Below are 26,366 nucleotides of genomic sequence, written 5' to 3'. Positions count from 1 at the left end.
ACACTTAGGTGGAATGGGCAAGAAGGTCTCTAGGGTGGTAACATCCAGATTGAGACTCGAGGAGGGCATGTCAGGTAAGGAGCTTTGGGAATGGGATAAAGGGAAGGAAAGAATTAAAAAAGACCCAGATGCCAATATAGAGTATGAATAACTCTCAACTGCTTTTTATTACTTGTTTACTGATAGTTTTGATAGATTGCTATAATTTGACCAACATAAGTCTTACTTTTTTCCTCAGTGTTGGGATAATTGCTTTTCATTGCTTTTAATAATATGAACTTAGATATTATATGTTATTCATACTTTATTTCAGGAAAATCACCTTAATATGCGCTTAATAAGTTTGAACAAGAATATCTAAGATATGATTCACTACAACTTTCTTTTTAGCTTATAGAAGAGAAGAGATATATACAAATATACGGTTTTCTTTAGACTAAAAATCAATTTCTCAAAACTGCTTAGTCCCTCTTAAGAAAGTAAATATTAATCTTGGATGTGAAGTCCAAGGTTGTCAAGGTTGTACGAGGTGTCACTAGACCGTGTTAGTATTATTAGATATAAAACTTAAGTTTACTTTTTCTTGGGTTGGCAGGGAAAATAAATTATCTTTCATTTCATAATAGGGTGTTTCATCATATTTTTAGAATTGTCATCAGCTGGCAATGTACAAAAGTCTATTAAAATGTATACCTTACTTTGAAGTAAGAAAATGCCTGAAATTCTAGTACTGTAGCAGCAATGCTGGAGGTCCTTGGTATCCCATTAGGGTGTCTATGAAGTCAATACCATTTGCATAATGCCATCAAGACATTATTTGTCTTTTTCACTCTGTTGACATTTCCCTTAACAATAGTACAAAAGCAATTATGGGTACAAAATTGTGGGTGCTTTCAAGTATATGTGAATCAGGGTAGTAGCAGCACCAAACTAGTATTAGTACTAGTAGTATTCTTCACCATGACATACTTAGAGTAAAATATATGTACATACACACACACACACACACACACACACACACACACACACACCAGTTTCACGTAAGAATACCCATGATGAAGCAGGAAAAAATGTTTAAAAAAAAATCTCAGTCTCCTTAACACACTTAAAAAATATTCTGTGTAATGGAAGGTGCTCATAAAACACTTTCATTGCATTGCAAAGTCTGATGGCTGTTTTGAAGAGAAGCACTTGTGCAGTTGTTTGAGTTATGAGCTGACCAAGGTACCTTTTTCCATGGAAAAACATTTTTTATTTGAAAGAACTGAAAGACAAACTGGTTTTTCATATTTGGAAGACGTTTTCTCACAAATGAATGAAGTTCATTTTTCACTTAAGAAAAACAACTGACAATATTTGTTGCTGGTAGTAAAATTGAAGTTTGTAAGAGAAGATTAGAATTTTGGAAAACTTGGGGGCACCTGGGTGGCTCAGTCAGTTAAGCATCTGACTTCGGCTCAGGTCATGATCTCGTGGTTCCTGGGTTCAAGCCCCCTATCGGGCTCTGTGCTGACAGCTCAGAGCCTGAAGCCTGCTTTGGATTCTGTGTCTCCCTCTCTCTGTGTCCCTCCCCCACTCATGCTCTGTCTCTCTCAAAAATAAACATAAAAAAAAAAGGATTTTGAAAAACTTGTATACCTTCAGCTTGACATTTCACCAGTATTTACAAAGTGTCTTTTAGTAAGATTAGTGATGATACTAACAAATGTGATCTTTGGAAATAGTACAATGAAATGTGTCAATATTTGGAAGATAACTCCATGACCTAATTTTTTAAATGACCAACGCACTGATGATAAATATCTCACCTACATGAAGGATTCAAATTGCAAGAGATCAGTGGTTTTGAATGTGAGAATTGGAAGCATTTATTAAAATTGTTTCAGATTTCTCATGGCAACCAACCTTTAAAAAACTACCACTTTTCAAGGTTTGGTATGGTATCAAAGACTATCCAAGATTATCTGAAAAGGCTATTAAAATACTGTTCTGATCTTCCAACTATGTATATATGTAAGGCTGAATTTTTTTCATCTACTCAACCCAAGCGACAAATTATAGAAGATTGAGTACAGAAGCAGATACGAGAATCCAGTTATCTTCTATTAAGGCAGATTTATAGAGATTTGTAAAAATGTAGAATAATATACCACTCTTTTCAGTGAGTTTTTTGTTTTTGGAATATATTTTATATTAAAATAATAATTTTAACAAGTAATAGTTTTATAATATTAGGTTTAAGTAAATTACTAAAATAAATCCTAAAAAGTCCCAGTTTTAATTATTAGTATGTTAAATGTCAATAGAAATAATTGATGTAAATAAAAGCCCTTTAAGAATCTGAATTTTTAATAGTGTAAAGAGATTTTGACAATCTATGGTGTAGCAGAATCCACATATAATTTAGCATGAGAGCACAGCTTTATAATCCAAAATGTACATGTTTTGGCTTCAAGCAGTGCTTTGGTTTGAAGTGTTTTTCAAATGGCAGTGTTAAAGTAGGTTTTATAGTCATCAGCTTTGTATTATTTTAAGTCACATTTTTTTTAATGTTTGTTTATTTTTGAGAGAGAAAGAGAACGTGAGTGGGAGAGGGGTACAGAGTAAGGGAGACGCAGAATCTGAAGCAGGCTCCAAGCTCTGAGCTGTCAGCAAAGAACCCAATGCAGTTCTCAAACCCGCGTACTGGGAGATCATGGCCTGAGTTGAAGTTGGACGCTTAACGACTGAGCCACCCAGGTGCTCCTAAGTCACATTATTTGAAACTTTTCTAAACCTTCGTTTTCATTTTATGTCTTTAAAATATAGCAGAGGAAGCCAAAAATGAAACAAGATATTATTTGCAAAGCTATATAATTTTTTTGTGGATGTTCAGTTTTTTTTCAATTAATCATGGCTGGTTTCCTGAACAAGCTAACTATGGAATAAGAATCCCGAGAAAAATGTTCTGTGATAACCTGTATTATTCCTGAATATTCCTGGTATCTTAATGGATACAGATTGACTATTTCATATCCAAGTTAAATGGGTACATTTGATTTAAAAAATTTGTAATAGTATAGTCGATTGCCATTTTGTAATGTATGTGGGAGTTAATTTGCAATAATGAGGGCCTGTTGCCTGTTAGTGATAACTGCCATGAAACATGATGATCATATGTTAGTGAGATTTCTGATTTCTCTTTTTTTCTATACGCAGATAATCTCAGTGATACCTTGAAGAAGTTGAAGATAACAGCTGTTGACAGAACTGAGGATAGTTTAGAAGGATGCTTGGATTGTCTGCTTCAAGCCCTGGCCCAAAATAGTAAGTTTCATTATGTTTCGAATGCCAAACAAAAAAGTCAAATCAGCAGTCATTCAGAAATTGGTATGTAGTTTAGCACATAACTTGCATTCACATAACTTGAGTTCTTTTGAATCCTATCCCAGAATACTGGGGTTGTTTCACATATTCCCCCCACCTACCCCACCCCCCCCCCTCCACCCCCCCGCCACTCTCAAAGTACTGAAAGCCAACTTGATAGGCAGAAGAAAGGAGGAATTGATTGGTGGTGATGACATTAATATCAGCCTCAGAGAGAGACCAGTATTTCATTCCTAACAGATAAGCAACATAGTTGTTTTTTCTTCTTAACTCCTACCTTTGTTCTTTGAACAAGACTTCTGTGCATTTGTGGGGAGACTGGGGAGGAGAAGCAGAGGGGAGCTTAAAACACCTAAAAATTTTTTCTGAGATCTTATGGTCACCTTTTTATTTTATTGTTATTATTATTATTAATTATTTTGAGAGAGAGAGAGAGAGAGAGAGAGAGAAAGAGAGAGAGTATGAGCAGGGAAGGGGCAGAGAGAGAGGGAGAGAGAATCCCAAGCAGGCTCTACACTGTCAGTGCCAAGGCTGATACAGGGCTCGAACTCACGAAACCTTGAGATTATGACCTGAGCCGAAATCAAGAGTAGGATGCTCGATAACTGAGCCACTCAGGTGGTTCCTTTTTAATAAAAGTCAACTTTTTAATAATTTTATTTTAAAATAATGTAAAATAATGTTTATGCTTGGATTTAATTGGAAAGAGCCGTAAGTCATCCAAAAATCCCTTAAACCTGAAGTAAGACTTGATCTTTGATGCTGTAGTAAATAATAACAGGGATAAAAATTATACAGCTCTTCATTGGCTAACGTATTGTTGCACTTGATCCATCATATTTCCATTCATTAATTTTTGTAGTATCACAGAAAACAGGTACAGAATGATTTTTATCTGCTCCCTTAATTCTGCTTTGTCCTGCTATGGCTTGTGCTGTACTAGTTTTTAATTACACCATTATCTTATTCTAGGACTAATTATGTAGCTGTCAAAGAATTCAGGAGAAAGTATGTAGTGTTAGAGTTTTAATTTCAAATACTCAGAGATGTTTGTATTATTTCTTTTTTACTTTATTTTTTAGTGTACTATGCTTAGAAAATCTAAGATGATTGCAGTACTCTCCATCAAAAAGCACATTTTTTAAATGTTTGTTTATTTTAAAAGGGGGGAGGGGCAGAGAGAGAGGAGGGAAGAGAGAATCTCAAGCAGGCACCACACTGTCTGCACAGAGCGAGATGTGGGTCTTGAACTCACAAACCTGAGCTGAAGTCAAACACTCAACCGACTGAGCCAACCAGGTGCTCCTCGAAAAGCACATTTTAAAGGTAGCTTGGAAAATTCTTTTTTAGTAGTTCTCTTTGCTTTTGAGATTGTAACTCTGTCCAGCTATTTAATCTTAGAAATAACAGAGAAAGGGTTTGAAACAAGGAGTTCAATAAGAGCAAGGTTCACCATGGTAAAGAGAAACAACAGAAAAGCAGAGTGTCTAAGGCTGTGCCGTCCATTGTACTGGATATATGTGGCTATTTAAATTTAATAATTTAAAAGTAATTTCCTTAGTCTTACTTTTCAATAGCCATATTTGGCTAGTGATTACTTTATTGAAGATCACACATATAAGCCATCTCCACGATTACAGGAAATTCTTTTGGATAGCATAGGTCTAGAGGCCTAGAAAGAACCTGATTTTTAAACATGGCTGTATAGGCAGATTTACATAATCATGTGATTAAGCCTAAATAAATTGAATATCTCAAGCCCATTTTTTTGGGAAGAGTTGTTTTATTATACTCTTGTTTTCGGTGGCCTTTTTTTTTTTTTTTTTTTTTTCCTGTTTAATGAAAGAATTTTCTAGATGGACCATTTGTTCAGGAACTGAAGGATATGGAGGCAGTGTTCTTGCTTATATGTAGAGGATTGTTAAGTCCTGTCCTGGAAAGACTAATGACAGAGAAGTGAAGTTGAAATGAAGTGAAATGAAGTGAAATGAAATGAAATGAAATGAAATGAAATGAAATGAAATGAAAAAAGGAAGCAAAAGTTTATAACTTTTTGAAGAATAGATTTAAGGAATACAAGTATATAATTGTTGGATTAAATTTCAGATCCATTGCAGACTTACTCGTTGAACCCACTGATTGAAAATAGCTTTGAAATTGTATATTATAGTGTTAAGGCCAAATAGCCACAAGGTGTTAATAAACCAACAAATGCTACCAGTTTAACTCTTGACTCCCCAAGAAGGGAGCAAAGGAATATGTCTTTTTGAGACTCTGTAACAAAATTCATGTGTCCTTACCTCTAAGACTATTGACACTAAAGAATTTGACACAGGAAGACAGAGTTCGTGGAAATGTTCAGTCTATGACTTAAGAGTGATATCTGTCATTGATTGAGTGCCTCCTGTGTATTCAACACTGGACTTGGGACTATATCTGTTATTTAATCTTTCCTATAGTCCCATGAAGACAGATTATCATCACCATGTAAAGGAAAAGGAATAGACACTATAAGGTTACTTCCCTTGCTCTGACAGAATTTAGCATTTGGATTTGAACTCTTAGTTTGGATTTATTTTGAACTACCAAATAAAAAAATTACATTCTGAGTAAAGTGTGGCTTTTTGCTGAGTGTATAGAGTACAAACTTGTTTCCAAAAGCTAGGTTTTAATATTGTGTCTTGAATTTTTGCTTTTTCTTTAAAATAGGTTCAAATTATATTACTAAAGAGGGGAATGATATATAAACTTTTTTTCCCTTGAATTACAGACAAATGGATTATTTTATAGGTATTGATGTATTTTTTTAAAATTAGCATGTAGCTTTTAAACAAGAAAAAGTAAAAAAAAAAAAATTGGTAAGATCTTTATTTTCTACAGTTGTTCTTCCTTGAAGTGATTGATCCATTGTTATTTTCATCCTCTTCAAGGTAAAATTATAAAACATTTAACTTAAGTGAATCTGTACTGGCTTTTTTTTTTTTTTTGGAGAGACCTTCTGGTGTCATAATTCTTCCTTAGTGTCAGGTGTTTTAGCTAAAAATATCCCTCTTTGTACCAGAATTACACCTGATCAAGAAACAATGATTTCTCCATTCTGTACAAGATGGTAATGTGTGTTAATAAAATCTGAACTTAAATTTTTATTTTACAATCTACTAACCTGTCATTGGAAAGGACAAATCTGAAAGGAAAGAAATTATGCTTTTTAAAATTTTTACACTGTGGGAATTTGGTATATTTGAATTGCCCATCAAAAATCGTAATCTGAAATTAGAATATTTGCTTTGATGTATGACTTCAGAGTGATTTTCTTTCTTAAATTTTTGGAGTAACGTTTTATACACACACACACACACACACACACACACACACACACACACACACACACACACACCAGAATCTTAAGAGGCATGAGTTAGAACATTTTAATACTGACCAGGTTTTATGGAAAACATTTTAAGTATTTTGTGTAAATCTCTGATCTAAATTAATAATAGAAGCAATTATTTACTCATAAATACTTCAGATCTCAATTTTAAAATGTTTTTAGGGGCACCTGGGTGGCTCAGTCAGTTGAGTTTCCAAATCTTGATTTCAGCTCAAGTCACGTTTTCATGAGTTCGAGCCCAGTGTCTGCCTCTGCACTGACAGTGTGGAGCCTACTTCTCTCTCTCTCCCTCTCTCTCTGTGCTCCTCCCCTGCTTGCATGTGCGTGCACTCTTTCTCTCAGAATAAATAAATAAATAAACTTAGAAAAAAATAAAAACATAAAATGTTTTTAGTAAATATTTGAAGGCCATCCACTAAGATATCAGATTTTATTTACTCTTGTCTCTTTTGATTCAGAGAATAGAAGATTCTCTGTAAATGCTTATTGTAGTATGCTTACTCTATTTCATGCTTATTTGAAAATTTAAAACAATAGGCCACATTTTCATCCCTAAACATTAGGACAGGAATTGTCCTTAGAGAGTATGATATCTAAATCACCTTGTCAGACAAACTACTAGCATAAATCAAAGGTCCAAAGACAAAAAAAAATTAACAGTCCATTCATGGTAAAAAATTCTATTCCATTGTAAGAGCGTGGGGACCATGTTCTGTTGCTGAGGGAACCACAAAACAATGCCAGCATGATCACCAACACAGCCTTAAATTCTTGTTCTAAAGGATTAGGCTGTTTTCCTCTGTCTCATTGCATCATGTATCTTTGTACTCTTTGTTTAGTTAATTGCCTGACTTGATACAAGTCACATAAACGTTGATTTTCTGTAGAACAACCCTGTGAGAGAACACCAGTTTACTTGTCTTTAAAGAAAAATGTATTTAGTATATAGTTCCACATTCCTAACTTTATATCGTATTCCTCTACTTGTCTTAGGATATTTCTTAGCCCTTGTTCTTTTTTTTATTCTTTATTTTGATTTTTGGCTCCCTTCTAGGCTATAATCCTAAGCATACCAGATTATGTATACAAACTGCTAATGTAGATTACTCTGAATCTTTTCTAACAGAACTTGCTGTTGTCATTTGCTTTTAGTCTGTTTCATACCTTTAATGTTTCCTTTTTAAAATTTTTTTTTGAATTTATTTTTGAGAGGGAGCGCAAGTTGGGGAGGAGCAGAGAGAGCGGGACAGAGGCTCTGAAGCGGCCTCTGTGCGGACAGTAGGGAGCCAGGTGTGGAGCTTGAACTCAGGAATTGTGAGATCATGACTTAAGCCAAAGGCAGACGCTTAACCGACCGACTGAGCCATCCAGGCGCCCTTTAATATTTCTGAATTGGCTTACTTTTGGGTAACAAAATTATTTCCTAAGGGACTTTGAAACTTGTTATCAGATGGTTTTCAATAGCCATGTTAAATCTGAAATCACTGACCATGAAAGATTACTGCAAATTTAGTAGAAACAAAAAATTATTTTACTTCTTTCATAGTAATATCTGGATTTCAATTTTTTTAATGTACCATAGAAGCGTATGATGTACCACAGAAGCAATATATTTCTTTTGCGAGCCAAATTTTTTATGTTGTTTACCTCATTTACATAGTTTTCTTTTATGTGATTCTTGTAGTTATTGTGTCCATAGTCTATAAGGGCTTATTAGTGGTGCTAATCATAGATTATCAAAGTTCAGTTTTTACTAAATAAAGATAGCATTGTGGAATAGAGGAGACTAAAGTAGAGAAAATGGTCCACCAAAAAGACATTGACAGTACTGGATGAATTGAGACTCCTGGATTGCCATAGAATAGTGGGAGCAAGTGACCTAAGTCAGAAGTTTCCACACATTCTCTAAAAACTCATACAGATCAATAAAGATATCAGGTAAATATATGAATTTAGTGCCATACTGTTATCTGAAGATTTCCTGTTTCTGGTGATGTTCTCTGGTCCTTTGTAGTCTTTACTGCTTTCCACTCAGAGAGTCCCCCTTAGAATTTTTTGCGTGGCTGGTTTAGTGGCCACAAACTCCTTTAGTTTTTGTTTGTCTGGGAAAGTCTTTGTTTCTTCTAGTCTGGATGACAGCCTCACTGGATAAGGGATTCTTGGCTGCATGTTTTTCCTATTCAGCACGTTGTATATTTCCTGCCACTCCCTTCTAGCCTGCCAGGTTTCAGTGGACAGGTCTGCTGCTACCCTTATGTGGCTACCCTTGTAGGTTAAGGCCCGTTTGTCCCTGGCTGCTATCAGAATTCTCTCTTTATCTGTGTATTTTGCCAGTTTCACTATGATATGTTGTGGTGTTGACCTGTTTCAGTTGATTTTGAAGGGAGTTCTCTGTGCCTCTTGGATGCCTATTTCCTTCCCCAGTCTAGGGAAGTTCTCAGCTATAATTTGTTCAAATAAACCTCCTGCCCTTTTTCTCACTCTTCTTCTGGGACCCCTATGATGTGGATATTGTTTCATTTTTTGGAATCTCTTAGCTCTCTAATTCTCCTCTTGTGATCTAGTAATTTCCTTTCCCTCTTTTTTTTTTTTTTACCTTCATTATTTTCCATAATTTTATCTTCTACTTCACCTATTCTCTCCTCTGCTTCTTCATTCCTCACTGTCACTGTATCTAGTTTATTTTGCATCTCAGTTATAGCAAAAACTGAATAGTTTTTAGGTCTTTGGTCTCTGCAGCAAGGGTTTCTCTGGTGTCTTCTATGCTTTTCTCAAGCCCAGCTATTAGTCTTATGGCTGTTGTTCTAAATTCTTGTTCAGATATATTGTTTATATCTGTTCTGAGCAATTTTCTGGCTGTGATTTCTCCTTGATCTTTCTTTATTTTTGAGACAGAGAGAGACAGAGCATGAACGGGGGAGGGTCAGAGGGAGAGGGAGACACAGAATCTGAAACAGGCTCCAGGCTCTGAGCAGTCAGCACAGAGCCTGACGCAGGGCTCGAACTCACGTACCGCGAGATCATGACCTGAGCCGAAGTCGGACGCTCAACCAACTGAACCACCCAGGCGCCTCTCTTGTGTGTGTTTTAAAAACTTGTTATGTGTCCTGCACTTGAGAGGACTACTATATTAAAAAGGAGTCATACACTGTCCAGGGCCAGACACTCCAGGAAGCATTCCAACAAAGAGATCAAGTAAAACCAATTAACATAACTTATGTCTTAAGCATAACTAGAAGTTAGACTAAAACCTTCAAATTATTAGGGAGAGAAATAAATATCAAAATCTAGCCTACTCAGCATCAGAGCCATGATAGAGAGAGTTCATTGAGACTGCAGAAACTGCATGGAAAAGAGGAAAGGAAAATTGATTGAACCAGGACCCCAAGGGTGATAGCACATATTTAAAATTGCCTTTAGAAAGAAAAAGTCCTAGCCTGAGAAAATACTAAGATCTGGTCTTAGATTTGATTAGAATATTTGCTATTGAGATATCAAAAGGAAGAGACTTAAAAACAGGACCCTAGGTAACAGATCAAGTGAGTGCCACTTTTGAGGATGAGCTTATTCTGCCTTGCAGACTTGGTGGTGGATGGAAAGAAGGAAGCAAAATAGGGAAATTAAGTGTTCTGTATAAGTAAGAAAACCATAAAATTAGAAGACACACTAATAATCCCCTTTGGTTTAAGTTCAGAAGAGGGAGCTTTTGAACTAGAAACCTAGATGTTGATCCCAGATCTTTACCCTTTTTGCATACATTTTTATTGCTTGTATATACAGAATTTGAAATTGTAGGTGATAAACATACAAATTGCTATAATGAATAAAGCAGAAAATAAGAACCAACATCTTAGCTATTAAAAGTTTTCTTCCTAAGCCAACCATAAAGCAGTTATCAGTAACAGAACACCATGACCTATATTAAATATCTTTAAGTCTTTGCATATATGAAAACAAATCCTCAAGTAAGAATTTCAGATACTTGGAATAAAATTGGATAAATACCAGGATGATGTGAAATAAGAGTTAACTAGAAGACTGATTGAAGAAAAAGAATCATTTAAAAACTTTTTTTTAATGTTTATTTATTTTTGAGAGTGAGCAGGGGAAGGGCAGAGAGAGAAGGAGACAGAATCCATTGCAGGCTCCAGGCTCTGAGCTGTCAGCGCAGAGCCCAACACAGGGCTCAAACCCACAAACTGAGATCATGACTGAGCCGAGGTCAGAAGCTTAACTGACTGAGCCACCCAGGCATCCTGAAAAAGAATCATTTTAGTAATTAAAACTAGATTATAAGGTATCAGGAAAGAATAGAGGTGACTGAAAATTAAGGGGCTTTGAAGAAAACAGGCAAAAGAATGAAGACAAAACAAAGGATCAGAGGTAAATTGATAGATATGTAAGATAGGCAAAAAGATCCAACATACACACAATTGAAGCCCTAAAGGAAAAAAAAAAAAAATAACAACAACACTGAAACAGAGCTAATATTTAAAACTATGAACTTTTCTGAAATAAAGACCACAATCTACATGATGTGGAAGAGCCAGCCATGTACTTGCAAAAATTGACCTGTAATGGTCAACTCAGAGAGTTAGTCTAGTAAAATTTTTTACTTTATTTTTTAAAGATTTTTTTAAAAATGTCATCTCTACACCCAATGTGTGCACAAACTTAAAATCCAAAGATTAAGAGTTACATGCTCTACAGACTTAACCAGCCAGGCTCCCTAAAAACTTTTACTTTAAAAGTAAAAATAAGTACAAAGAAAAAATCCTTAGGACCTACATTCAAAAAGGTCAAGTTATTTAAAAAGGAAAGAAAATCAGATTGGCATCAGACTTCTCAGCAATATATTGCAATATAAAAGCAATTCAAAATGAAACAGTATTTTAAAAAAAATTCAAGGAATAAGTATTTTATATTGAGGTAAGCTGCTCAGTATCAAGGCTATTAAAAACAACAACAACAAAACAGTTAAATGTGGAAAAACCCAGGGAACACTATACTCTTTAGTCTTCCACAGGAATCCTCTAAACTCATGCTGTCCAGTATTCCTTCACTGACATGGCTATTGAACATTTGAAATGAGGCTAGTCTGAATTTAGGCACACTGTAGATTTCAAAGACTTAGTACCAAAAAATAAAAAAAATAAAATAAAATAAAATAAAATAACCTTATTAACAGTTTTTAAAATATTGATTATATATTGAATCTCATTTTTTAAAAGTTTATTTAAATTCAGGTTAGTTAACGTACAATGTAGTATTGGTTTCAGGAATAGATCCTAGTGATTCATCACTTACATAAAACATGCAGGGCTCATTCAAACAAGTGCCCTCTTTAATGCCATTCATCCATTTAGGGCCCCCCACCCCCCACATTCCCTCCAGCAGCAACCCTCAATTTGTTCTCTGTATTTAAGAGTCTCTTATAGTTTGCCTCCCTCTCTGTTTTTATCTTATTTTTCCTTCCCTTCCCCTATGTTCATCTGTTTTGTTTCTTAAATTCCATATGAGTGAAATCATATATTTGTCTTTCTCTGACTTATGTAGCATAATACTCTCTAGTTCCATCTACTTGAATCTCATTTAAAAAAATTTTTAAGGTATTTACAAATACTTGATTTCTATAAGCCATTGTTTCTTGAATGGTGGCTGGTGGCTGATTAAAGTGGGTTTAAGAGTTGGGCTGCCCAGTGTGATATGATGGAAAATGCAACATCATCAATAAAATACAATTGCGTTATTCAGTGTAGGAGAGGACATTTATAAGAAGACATTTAAAATAATGAACTTAAGTTCATTAGTCAAGGGTCACATTCTAAGGAAGAGGCAGCATATTGGTTCCAAGATATGTTCTGTGCACTTAGTCAAAAGCAGAAAGAAGAGGACAGTGTATATCCAAATATATTTGTATCCAGGAGTTTGCAGAAAGGCTTGAATCTGATTGGAGGAATGGGAAAGACCGTCTTGAAATCTGTCACAGGCCATGAGATTAGCAACAGAAGCAAAGTATAACTATGATACTGGACGCTGTTTGCCTTTTGAGGTGCTTTTAAACTGTACTTCATAAGGAGCAATAAAAGCACTTGTTTTGTGCATTCTCCAGAAGGAGATAAGCTTCCATTGGTATTTGTACTTTGTGATTAAAACATTGGCAGAAGACCTGGTTTTCTAACATTAGCTATAAATGTTACCATTTTGCTTCTTAAGTTTGCTAAATTTGAAAAACTTCTTCTGTTCCTAACAGAGAGTAAAATATGTAAGAGAAATGATGCTATATGCCAAATATATACTTAAAAGGATCTGTCCTCAATATTCATAGTACCAGTGCTGACTTACTATCACTAAGGAGTACACTTTTAAGTTATTGTTGAGGGAAAAGTGATGGGGTTTGTGCTGCTCTGTTTTTTTGACATTCTTTTTCAACAGAACAGGGTTGCATGTAACTCTGCCTGGACAGCTACTGTGGGTTTTCTGTGGTTATATGCTTGATTGATGTAACTGGCTTCTTTTATTTATTTTTTTTATTATTTTATTATTTTTTATTTTATTTTTTATTTAAAAAGTTTTTTTTTTTTTAATGTTTATTTTTGAGACAGAGAGAGAGGAAGAAAAAGAGAGAGATGGAGTGCAGGCTGAGGGAGGGGCACAGAGAGAGGAGACACAGAATTTGAAGCAGGCTCCAGGCACCGAGCTATCAGCACAGAGCCAGATGTGGGGCTCAAACTCACAGACCACGAGATTATGAATGACCTGAGCCGAAGTCAGATGCTTAACCAACTGAGCCACCCAGGCACACTTGACTTCTTCTTCTTTTTTTTTTTTTTAAGTTTTTATTTAAATTCCAGTTAGTTAACATAGTGTAATAGTAGTTTCAGGTGTACAATATACTGATTCAACACTTCCATACAACACCCGGTGCTCATCACCAGTGCCCTGCTTAATCCCTATGGCTTGTTTAACCCATCCCCCACCCACCTTCCCTTTGGGAACCATCAGTTTGTTCTCTAGACTTAAGAGTTTGTCTTGGTTTGCCTCTCTCTCTTTTTCCCACCTTTGCTCATTGTTTTGTGTAACTGGCTTCTCTCATCAATTAAGCACTATCCCAATATGTTCTGAATGTGTTAAAGAATATGAGGTATATAGATTGGACTTTTGACTGATATAGTGAATTAGAAATGAATTAATACATTCCTAACAGAAAGGTATAGTTGATATTTAATGGAAATTCTCAACAGAAGGGTATAGTTGATATTTAAAGGAAAATAGCACAAAGTAATAGATTGACTAATCTGTATTCAGTGTCTTTACTGTGATTATAAATGTTTGAAGCTGATATTAAATGTATGGGCAGTATCATACCTTTTACCTCCGTAGTACTATAGTCCATGGTGGTTGTGTTTCCTCTAGCAACCTTCCTTACATGGTTTAAATGTTTTCACTTTTACCTCTGGTAATTCAGATTTCCTGAGTACCCATTTGAAACAAAGATTAAAGTTTCACCATTATGTAATCTTTCAATTCTATAAATGAGAGAGTTTGTGAAATAATAAACATTTAATCATTTTCCTAATGGAAACTTTTTAATAAAATATACATATTATAATTAATTGATAGAATTATGTTTATGACTTATTTTGATATACGGTATAAGGTGATGATCTAATTTTATATTTTTCTAGACAGTCACTTTTCCCCAATACTCTGTGTTGTTTAGTCTCCCTATTGGTTGATGATGCTCCTTTTATCATATAATAACTACATAATTTAATGTAATTGGGCCAATTTTGGAGTTTTATTCTATGCCATTAATCTGTTTGTCTATTATTGTGTTGTAGCCATGCTATTTTAATTATATTAGCTTTATGGAGGAAATTTCTCTATAAATCTGTCAAAAATTTTTATTTTCATGGGTTTAGTATATAACAGAAATTTTGGAAATTTGCATTGTCATATTCCTGTAACAATCTAAGAACACAGATTATATCTTCTTTTATTTAAGTTTTTTTGTGTCTCAGTGAGATGTAGTTTGGTACATATGCTTTCCATACATACCTCATTTTAAGTATTCGTATTATTTTACATTTTTTGGTTGTTATAGCAAATGGAATTTTTGCCATTATAACTTCTAAGTGGTTATTGTTGGAGATCAATTTTAAATCTGTATTGATTTTTATATTTTTATTTGTATTCAGCTACCTTCTAAACCCACCTAGTAGTTAAAATAAAACTTCAACTAGTTCTTTTTGATTTTGCAAGCAGAACATCTGCACAGTCACATTTTTGCTTCCTCTTTCCCTTGTAATTCTAGATGACTTACCATGTTAGCTTGAAATACCAGCAAAACAGTAAATAACAATTATATGGATAGTATCTTACTTTAATTTCTGCTGTTAATGGCAGCCCTTTTAATGTCTCATCATTCAGTATAATACCTCTTGATTTAATGTAAAAGTTTTCTTTCTATTAAAAAAATAGTCTTAATGAATTTTTTAAATCAAGAGGAGTTTACCTTTAAAGCATAAACCTTTAGCCTAATCAATTAATACTAAAAATAATATTATTTTTAATATTATAAAGTTTATGATAAAATTATTTGTTGGGAGAATTATTACTAGAGGAAGTTTTTCTTAAGAATGGGATGGACAACATAGCTTTACAATTTCAGATTGAAGGCCATTTAGTATACCAGTAAGGTTCAGTATGATTTATATTTTCCTTTGCATATTCAGGGACAAATACTTACCTAATAAGAATTAGTACCTGAAGAATAATTAAAATTAACAGTATGAATTGTGTATTGTAGAATGAGTGATTATTAAATGGTCTGATAAACATTCTAGGAAATTTCTCAATTTAGTACTACATAGCCCTCAAAGTTTTCAGAAGTACAGTCAGTAAAGCATTACTTTTTTTTTCTTTTTATAGGGGTGTCATACAATTTTTTAATTAAGTTTAAAAATTTTAATTTCCATATAATCAACATACAGTGTGATATTAGTTTCAGGTATACAGTATAGTGATTCAGCATTTATATTTATTACTCAGTGCTCATCATGATAAGTGTATTCTTTAATCCCCATCACCTATTCCACCCATTTCCCCAACCACCTCCTCTCTGGTAACCATCAGTTTGTTCTCTATATAGTTTGTTCTCTATAGTCTGTTTCTTAATCTCAGTCTCTGTCTCTCTCTCTTTCCTTTGTTCACTTGTTTTGTTTCTTAAATTCCACATATGAATGAAATAATATGGTATTTGCCTTTCTCTGACTTATTTCACTTAGCATAATATTCTCTAGTTCCATCCATGTCACTGAAAAGTAAGATTTCATTCTTTTGATGGTATATATATCTATATATATATATATCACATGATATATATATAGATAGATATATAGATAGATAGATAGATATATCACATCTTCTTTATCCATTCATCTTTCAATGGACACTTGGGCTGCTTCCATAATTTGGCTATTATAAATAATGCTACTGTAAACATCAGGGTGCATGTATCCCTTTGAATTAGTGTTTTTGTATTTTTTGGATAAATGTCCAGTAGTGCAATTATTGGATTATAGAGAAGTTTTATTTTTAACTTTTTGAGGATCCCCCATATTGTTTTCCACAGTGCCTGCACCAGTTTGCTTTTGCACCAACAGCTCACGAAGGTTTCTTTTTCTCCACTTCTTTGCCAACACTTGCTGTTTCTTGTGTTTTTTATTTTAGCCATTCTGACAGATGAGGTAATATCTCATTGCACTTTTGATTTGCATTTCCTTGCTGATGAGTGATGTTGAGCCTCTTTTCATTTGTCTGTTGGCCTTTTGTATGTCTTTTTTGGAGAAATGTCTGTTGGTGTGTTCTCCCCATTTTTAATTGGATTATTTGTTTTGGGTATATTAAGTTGTATAAGTTCTTTATATATTTTGGATACTAACCCTTTATCACATATGTCATTTGTTAGTGTCTTCTCCCATTCTATACATTGTCTTTTAGAATGTTGTTTCTTTTATTGTGCAGAAGCTTTTTATTTAATGTAGTTCCATTAGTTTATTTTTGCTTTTACATCCCTTGCCACAGGAAGCATATCTAGAAAAATGTATCTACAACCAGTGTCAGAGAAAATACTGCCTATGCTGTCTTCTAAGATTTTTATGGTTTGAGGTCTCACATTTAGGTCTTTTGAGGGTTTTTGTGTATGGTGAAAGAAAATAGTCCAGTTTAATTCTTTTGCATGTAGCTGTCCAGTTTTCCCAACACCATTTGTTGAAGAGACTTCTTTTTCACTTTGATATTCTTTCTTGCTTTGTCAAAGATTAATTGACCATATGACCGTGGGTTTATTTCCGGGTTTTTTATTCAGTTCTGTTGAGCTGTGTGCTTGTTTTTGTGCCAGTACCATACTGGTTTGATTACTGCAGCTTTTAAAAAAAGTTATTTTCAATGTTTATTTTTGAGAGAGAGAGAGAGCACACACACATGAGCACGCATGAGTGGGGGAGGGGCAGAAAGAGAGAGGGAGACACAGAATCCGAAGCAGTGTCCAGGCGTTGAGCTGTTAGCACAGAGCTCGCATCCACAAATCATGAGGTCATGACCTGAGGCAAAGTCAGAGGCTTAACCAACTGAGCCACCTAGGCACCCCAATTACTACAGCTTTGTAATATAACTTGAAGTCTGGAGTTGTCCTACCTCCAGTTTTTTGTTTTTGTTTTTGTTTTTTTTTTAAGATTGCTTTGGTAATCAAGGTCTTTTGTGGTTCCATACAAATTTAAAGATTGTTCTTTTTTCATGAAAAAGCCTGTAGGTGTTTTGATAGGGATTGCAGTAAATTTTAACAATTTTTGTTTTTAACAAAATTTGTTTTAACAATATTTGTTATTCCAGTGCATGAGCATGGAATGTTTTCCCATTTTTTTTGCATTGTCTTGAATGTCTTTCATCAGTGTTTTACAGTTTTCAGAGTAAAAGTCTTTCATCTCTTTTGGTTAAGTTTATTCCTAGGTATTTTACTGTTTTGGTGTAATTGTAAATGGATTGATTTTTATTTTTTGAGAGAGAGAGAAAGAGAATGAGTAGGGGATGGGCAGAGAGAGAAGGACAGGGAGAAAAAGAGAGACAATCCCAAGCAGGCTCAGCAACGTCAGTGCAGAGCCTGATATGGGGCTCGAACTCATGAACTGTGAGATCATGACCTAAGCTGAAATTAAGAGTTGGATACTTAACCAGCTGAGCCACCCAGGCATCCCTAAATGGGATTTTCTAAATTTCATTTTCTCCTGATTTATTATTAGTGTATAGGATGCAACAGATATCTGTACGTTGATTTTTGTATCCTGAAACTTTACTGAATTCATTTATTAGTTCTAGTAGGTTTTTGGTGGTGACTTTAGGGTTTTCTATATATAGTATCACGTCATCTGCAAATAGCGAAAGTTTTACTTCTTCCTTACCAATTTATTTATGTTGTCTGATTGCTGTGGCTAGGAGTTCCAGTACTATGTTGAATAAAAGTGGTGAGAGTGGAATCCTGGTCTTGTTCCTGACCTTGGGGGAAAAGCCCTCAATTTTTCCCCGTTGAATATGATGTTTGCTGTCGGTTTTTCATATATATATGGCCCTTATTATGTTGAGGTGTGTTCCTTCTAGACCTATCCTGTTGAGTATTTTTATCACGAATGGATATTGTACTTTGTCAAATGCTTTTTTCTACATCTGTTGAAATGATCATACGGTTTTTATTCTTTCTCTTGTTGATTGATAATATCAGGTAAAGCATTACTTTTAGTATAAGAAAACTGTTCACAAAGTTACATCATACAAGCTTTTGAATTGTGCTATAGCTATAAATTTAGATACTCATTTTTTTGCCAGTTTATGTTTATATTATTCAACACTGAAAGTGTGAACTTGATTGCTTCTGATTTTTCTTACTTTAATGTACTTTTATATAGATACCTCTTAGTGAGTTTTTAATGTCATGTGAATTTGGTAGTTTAAGATTTAATGAAATAATGAAGTATACATATAAGTTATTTTATAAATTAAAAGTGTTTTAAGTACTTAGCCTTAAAGACTATTTTTTTTAATGTTTTATTTTCATTTTTAAGAGAGAGAGAGAGCACGCTAGCAAGGGAGAGGCAGAGAGAGAGAGAGAGAGAGAGAGAGAGAGAGAGAGAGAGAGACAGAAGCTGAAGCAGGCTCCAGGCTCCAAACTGTCAGCACAGAGACCTATGCAGGGCTCAAACTCATGAACCGTGAAATCATGACCTGAGCTGAAGTTGGGTGCTTAACCGACTTAGTCACCCAGGCGCCCCACTAGAGACTATTTTAAAAGTTTCTAACACTAGCCAGAAAAGTAGGTAATTAAAGTAAATTCTTCCCCTTTTTTGAAGTTTGATTTCATGTAAATCTTCACATAAAATTATAGTTTTTCCATTATGTTAAAACTGAAAGAGATATCACACCATGGGAATATGTTTTATACCAAGTTAATAAATAAAAGTGAAGTAGTTTTATTTTTCATTGTGACTCATTTATTATTAACTGCAACTTTCATTTTTTTTGAGTTAGGAATATATGTGAATATTAATGACCAACAGCAAAATTGTTAAATTGGAAAAATAGTCATAACATTAAAGACAAAATAGAGTAAAAGATTAATAACTCTGCCTGAGATAGTCAAAGTTTAGACAGGTTTAGAGGAATTTAATTATGAACTTTGTGCTAGACCTTTGAAGAAAGATTTGTGGAATTTTGTCAAAGACTCTAACTTAAAAAAAAAAAGTGAGTATATATTTGTCATTGTGTTATTAAGAAAATGAAGAGAAAAATAAAAGCAACTGTTTGTCCTATGGGAAAGTAAGATTCAACCTATCATCTCTAAGACAACAGAATTTACTTACATATCTAAAGAAAGGAGAGAAGGAAAATTGTCATAAAAAAATCCATATAGTTATAAAGATACAATTGTGTTGGCACAGAGAGATCTTTTATCTAAAGTATTTGCTTTTTTCTTAGATATTTTCTCATTTCTGTATTCTTAAAAACAGTTAAGCAGTGGATGATGAAATTAGAATGGGGAGAAACATAAGGTAGAGAAAAGTCAGAGAAGGAAGGGGACAATAGTAGAGGATGGAAGAGAATAGTAAATAATAATAGAAAGCAGTGAGGACATAGATGATTATATTTAAGGTTGGGAACAATTCTTGTAGTGTCTTCTGTTATACTTGCAGACCTATTTGGCTAACTATTTTCGGGGCCAAGGAAGGTGTTTTTGTTCATGGAAGGTGTTGTTCAAATAGTTACTCAGGCTTTATGAAGAGCTCCATTATTTTTAAGAAAATCCCTTTGTTTTTCTTTTTCTTTTCTTTTTCTTTTTTTTTTCTTTCTCTTTTCTCTTTTCTTTTCTTTTCTTTTCTTTTCTTTTCTTTTCTTTTCTTTTCTTTTCTTTTTTCTTATAGACCTAAGACTAGAAAATACTTTTTAATATTGATTGTTCATCCTTGCAGTTGCCACTCTATGGTCCTATTTGTAGCTCCTAGATAAACAAACAATATTTCCTCCCTAACAGACCTTCTTTATTTGGAGATAACTATCACATTTCTCATTTCCTTAGTTGGTCTTTGTATGACAAAGAGACAGTAGTATATTGATATAAGGTGATAGAACCAAGGTTGAGAATATTTTTTCCTACTATCTGCATGGCATGTGTGTGTTCTTCCTTAGAAATGTTTAGGAGGATAAGATGATCCTCTTTTCTAGGGGCAGAGGTATATTAGGGTTCTCAAGGGAAATAGAAACAATAGGATATATGTGTGTGTATCTATACATATGTGTGCGTGTGTGTGTGTGTAGGTGAGAGAGAGATTTATATTAAGAAATTGGCTTACTTGATTATGGAGCCTGGTAAATCCAAAATCTGCAGGGTTGGTTGGCAGGATGGAAACCCAGGGAAGAGCTAATGTTGCTGTTCAAATCTGAAGGTTGTCTACTGGCAAAATTTCCTCTTGCTCAGGATGAGGGGAATAGGGTAGGTGGAGGAGTGGGGAGAAAGGGTTAGGGAGGTTAGTCTTTTGTTTTATGTAGGCCTTTATCTGATTGGATAAGGTCTAGCCACGTTTAGAGGGCAATTAGCTTTACTCATACTCTATGCATTTAAACGTTAATCTCATCCAAAAACACCCTCACAGAAACATCCATAATAATGTTCCAAAAAATATTTGGGCACTGTGGCCCAGCCAAGTTGACACATAAAAGTAACCATTACAGGGGTACTTGGATGGCTTGTCAGTTGAGCATCAGAGCTCTTGGTTTCGGCCCAGGTCCTGGTCTCATAGTTCCTGGAATTGAGCCCCAACTTTGGGCTCCAAACTCAGTGTGGAGCCTGCTTGGGATTCTCTCTTTCTCCTTCCTCTCTGCCCCTCCCTGACTCATACACACATGCTCTCTTTCTCCCTCTCTCAAGATAAATATTTTTTTTTTTTAAAGTACCCATCACAAGTGGAATATGTATTCTACTGAAATATCAAAATGGATTGTGTGGCATAATACTTATGTTTTGGGATAGCTGCTAGTGAAGAATGATGCCATTAGTATTAGAACTTTCCAGAGAGGAATCTATAACTGATTTTACTGAGGTTTTCCATGACCTCTGTTTTTTAATATTCATTGGGATAAACCCAAAAATGAGGCTCAAAAAGGCAGAGTAATGGGCTTTTTAAAAAGACATAAATTCAAAGTCTAGGTTTTAGCACACAATGTTCTGTGAGGTGAGTTCATTTTAGATGCATGTAATTTTCTCTTCCCATAGTTAAGTATTACACATCTTTTCTATTCATTGTACTAAAGGAGCAAACAGAATGTTTTCGTTTGGCTCATAATAGTTATGGATTGATCATCTTTTCTTTCTGATGTGTATATGTGGGAGGGATAATATAAAGGCAAGGTAATTTTCTGCAATGATTTCTGAAGGTTTAAAGAACATTTTTGCATATGTTTGCTTTTGAAAACATGTAATCTAAGGCCTGATTAGCCTAATGCAAAGTGAAGAGTTTAGTCTCTGCATGAGGTAGTGATAGGTAATTCTACAAGAAAACTTCATTTTTGATGGGAGAGTTCTTAAAATATAAGGCAATCTTACAAGCTGTATTCTCTTTTCTGTTAGAAGTAACTGTGCCTATGACAACATCAATAAATGTAACTTGGTTACTCCATCTTTAATATTCTATAACAGTTTATACATACCTCTGTTTGAACTTAGTGTGTATTAATTGTGTATGCCTTTTTCATTTATTCAGGGCAGGGCAATTCTATTCAACTAGCGTTAGTTGGGTACCGCCACACATTAATTGGTACTTTGCCCTGGAGAGTTTAGACAGACAAGTGGTAGATAAATTTTAATACAATATAATACATTATGTAATAGAGCTGATTACAAAGTACTGGGGAAACAGCTGGATTCAAGTCATATTTTAAGAGTCTTTCAGAGTATCACATGGGGATTGACATCTCACCTGGGTTTGATGGATAAATGAGTATTTTATAGGTGTACACTTCTTCTACCTCCCTCTTCTTCATACCTTGGATAATACCAACTGTCTACCTTTTTCACTTCCCAATTCTCGTACCCTTCAGCTGTTGGCCAAATAAAATAAAATAAAATCACCCAATAGTATGGAATGTTGCTGTTTCAAATTTAGGGTCCCTAGCCTCAGCTGGTAATGCTTGTACATATTCCTTTTTTGTAGAATATATTTTTCTCCTTTTCTGCTTACAATACTTTATTATCCTTCAAAACTCAGCTCAAATGTTACCTTCTTATTGAAAATTTCCATGATCTTTATGGAACTGTGATTGCTTCCCACTATATCTGTTTTACATAACCTCATTGTGGTATTAGTCACATTGAATCATGATAATTTATTAGCCCCTTTCTTTCTCTTACTAGACAGCTTTATGTGAGGATATGCCATTTCCTGTTTGTCCTATTCCCAACATAGTAGGAACTCTGTAAAAATTAATTTTTTTTTAAATGATCTCAGATCTACTCCCAAGTCTTCAACTATCAAATAGGTGTTAAGAACTTGGAAACAATTACAACATTGTGTGTGAGTATTGGAGGAGAGGTATGAGTTTGATAAGAAGGATCATAGTGCTTCTTAGATCAGAGTGTATTTTGAAAATACAGCGCACTTACCCAGGTACTGGTGAGGGCTTAAGGATTATGAGAAGAACATCCCAAGCAGAGGAAACAATATACACAAAGTTGTAGTAATGATAAGAAAAAATATGGTTCAATAAGACACTGAAAAGTTTGGTATGGCCAGAAAAAAAAAAAAAAAAAAAAGTACATTCAGGGAAGGGGCAAGAGATGATAAATGGAAAAGGGAGTAAAGGGTTCAAATTATGAAAGGACTTTTATGACATGTGTCTTTGTCTGCTTGGGCTGCTATAACAAAATACCCAAGACCAGGTTGCATTTCTCACAGTTCTGGAGGTTGGGAAGTCCAAATCAAGACAGTGGTGGACTCAGTGTCTGGTGAGACCTGCTTCTTGATTCAGATAGCTTTTTGCTGGAACCTCACATAGTAGAAGCAGCCAGGCATCTCTCTGGGGTCTCTTTTGTAAGGTCACAAATTTCATTCATGAGAACTCCCCTTATGATATAGTCATGTCCCCAAAGGCCCCACCTCCTAATGGCATCACTGGGGTTAGGTTTCAACATCTGAATGGTGGGGTGGAGGAGGGGGACACAAACATTCAATCTATAGCACCATCCTAAGGGAACCAGCACAAGCAAATAAACATCAGATTTGTGTTTTGAAAAGATTATGGTAACAGTTTGAAAGAAGGGTTGGGGGATAGGCAAGGAGAAGAAAGAGGAGGAGGACATTTTTTCTCAGAGGCAGGAATTAAGGATAGGTAATATCATAGGTAAGTTTAACTGTGAAGGAACAAAATATTTACACTCTGAATTATTAGGAAAAGTTATTTGTTGACCATGATGGAGAATATGGCATATGTATAGAATAGTAGATGTTTAGAATTATTGGCTTAGGAAATGTGGAAGGGAAATAACTAGGGATAAATAAAAGGATTGCTGAACAATGTTGAGGGTCCCGTTAAGATTGTAAAATGTGAATTTGTTGTGGTACTAGCTATCATATTTAATAACGTTTTAAAATTGGAGAGCAGGAAGAAGTATATGGCTGGATTCATCCAGTGTCAGGGATTGAATGGCAAGGTTCAATAGCTAGGTAGAGTTTTAGGGAACTGAGGTAATACTAGAATTGCTGAAATCATTGATCATTTTATTCAGAGTAGGTAGGGATGAAGTCAGTCATGGAAAGGACTGATAGATTGGGAAGAGAAAGGAGGAGTTGAATGAATAGAGGTTTCAGGGAGATTAAAAAATATTTGCTTCCTAATAAGGAAATAAAATACATGATAAAATAGCAGACTGTAATAGAAAGTAATTTCCAAACTTAAGCTTTCAACTAGCTTTCAACTGTGGAACAACTCTCCAGGATGAAGGGGCAAGGGCCCTGGGTGTTACTGTGTGATGGATTGGTACAGAGCAGTGGAGAATTAGGCCATTTATTAAAGACAGGGAATGTGAGGCCAAGTTATTAACTTCCCTGTGTAGATTCACAGTTGTTCAGAATGATGGCAGGAATTGGAGGGGAGAGAGAACCTAAGAGAAAGATCCAGTGTACTTGAGGGTTAGGATACTAGTGATGAGAATTGCATAATCTTACTGGATGGTAGGGGTTGAAAAGAGAGAAATTGTTTTTGAGTGAAGCCAGAGGACTAATGGTTTAGAAATGATATTTTTGAGCTCAGAAAATACCAGCTCAAGCTCCAAGCTCTGAGTCTTGTGGTAAAAGGGGAAGAGAAGAGAGTTGAGATCTGCTTGAGAGCACTTCACAGGAAATTCCTAGAGAGGGATTCCAGCTGCAGTGAAGGTGGGGAGGTAGAGTTCGGAGAGGGACTGGTGTTTGTACACAATAGTCAAGGGATCCAAAGGACACAGTAAGGAAAGGTTCAGATGAGGTCTGAAGAAGGTTAGGGATGGGAAAGTTCTTTAACTGGCCATCTCACAATTATTCTTTTCCCTGTTACCGTGTTCTGTCTATATAGCTTGGGATATTGTGATCCATTTTCTCATTTATGATCTTTTGTCACTCTCTGCTTAGCAGAGTGAATTCTTCTTTGACTAATGTTTCCCCTTTTGTTCTGGGTTAGGCACTGTTAACAAACCTCCATCACACTTTTTTCTCTTACCATTTAGGTAAGCTACCCTATGATGCCCTGCTTTCTCTCTTAGAACATTTTGCCTGGACCTTTCCCTGTTGGTTTGTAGGATTTTTACAGTTTGATATTTGTCTTCAGTGTTACAGAGACCTAGTCAGTTATTCCAGTGCCATGATACCTGGTAAATCCAGGACCAAGTTGGAAAACTTTCAGCACTCATTTTAGGGTGCTACATATTACCATTTCCCACAGTTTGCAAAGTGCATTGTAAGTTTTTAGAGCACAAACATCTCCAAATTGGGGCCAAGGTTACTTTGCCAGTCTTGCTTTTACTGTCGTAGGGCAATTGGTTGCTATGGTGATAGGACTGGGAGAGTAAGTGTGGTAGATAATGAAGAGTTGGAGCTGTTTTTGAGCATAGGGCTGAGGTAGAAGACCATTTTGAAATATTGTACTTGGAAGAGTGTTCTGACATCTGCAAGGTTCTGTAAGCCAAACTAGTGTCTTTATGCTCTAAGCTATCATGGAAACTTACGTGGCTACAAAAGTTGTATGTGGGTTAAGGAGAGGGAAATGGATGGTGAAGATCCTAGTGATGATAACTGACCTCCTGATATGTTCTGTTACTTCCACTGTGAAATCTACTGTATTCTTGAACCCTGATTCTAACCACCTTGAGTAAATATTCTGCCTAGTCTAGCTTGGTCTGTAATACCTTCCATTTCAGTATGGACTTACAAAGGAGTAGGGTACAGAAAATGGTAATTCTCTGCAGGAAATGAGGTTCTAAAATGATGGATAATCATCAAATATTATGAAGATTAGACAAATGGAAGTCTACACTGAGTTTGGTCCCTCTGTACATTAAGTCTGCTGTGGGATTTTTATCAAAATCATATAACTTCTTTTATACTCTTTGAGGGCAAGGTATAGACTATATGTCTTGTTAGCCATTTGCCTAGCACAGGGTAGGTATTTACTAAGTATTTAAAGCTAAGCCAGTGCATGAATCTAGTAATTTTCTTTAGAGTGGTGAGGAAGACTTACAAATGTTAATAATGTAACTTACATATTTGTAATGGTGATATCCTGCTCCTTCATTAAGCTTATATAAGGTTTCTTTAAGGAAAGGAAAGAAGTTTCTCAAGTAACATGGCACATGTTTCCTCACAGCTTTCATTTAATGATGTGTAATGTCTGTTGGTTTACTGATAGCTTTTCAGTCTCGTGTGTATTTTAAGAGCTATTTAGTTACTATTTTATCAGCAGTAATTTCAACGCATAACTTACCCCCAATTTTGGTAGGTTATGGTAGTCTGAAGTCTGTTTCTCTTTTCGGAGTTTA

At 35.0% G+C, this 26,366-nt stretch overlaps 1 protein-coding gene across 3 annotated transcripts in view; it reads left to right on the top strand.

Moving 5' to 3' along the window:
• The window catches only part of RAP1GDS1 (Rap1 GTPase-GDP dissociation stimulator 1), a 167,935-nt gene that overhangs the window by 25,395 nt on the left and 116,174 nt on the right, over positions 1 to 26,366 (top strand). For all 3 annotated transcript variants that reach the window (XM_019415489.2, XM_019415478.2, XM_019415496.2), the window contains exon 2: positions 3,199 to 3,306. In XM_019415489.2, coding sequence (XP_019271034.1) covers positions 3,199 to 3,306 — 108 coding nt within the window. The remainder of the gene's footprint in view (positions 1 to 3,198; positions 3,307 to 26,366) is intronic.

Source organism: Panthera pardus, unplaced genomic scaffold, assembly GCF_024362965.1.
Source record: "Panthera pardus isolate Hobbes unplaced genomic scaffold, ASM2436296v1 HiC_scaffold_13, whole genome shotgun sequence".
Taxonomy (NCBI): domain Eukaryota; kingdom Metazoa; phylum Chordata; class Mammalia; order Carnivora; family Felidae; genus Panthera; species Panthera pardus.
This window is presented reverse-complemented; position numbering and strand designations above follow the sequence as displayed.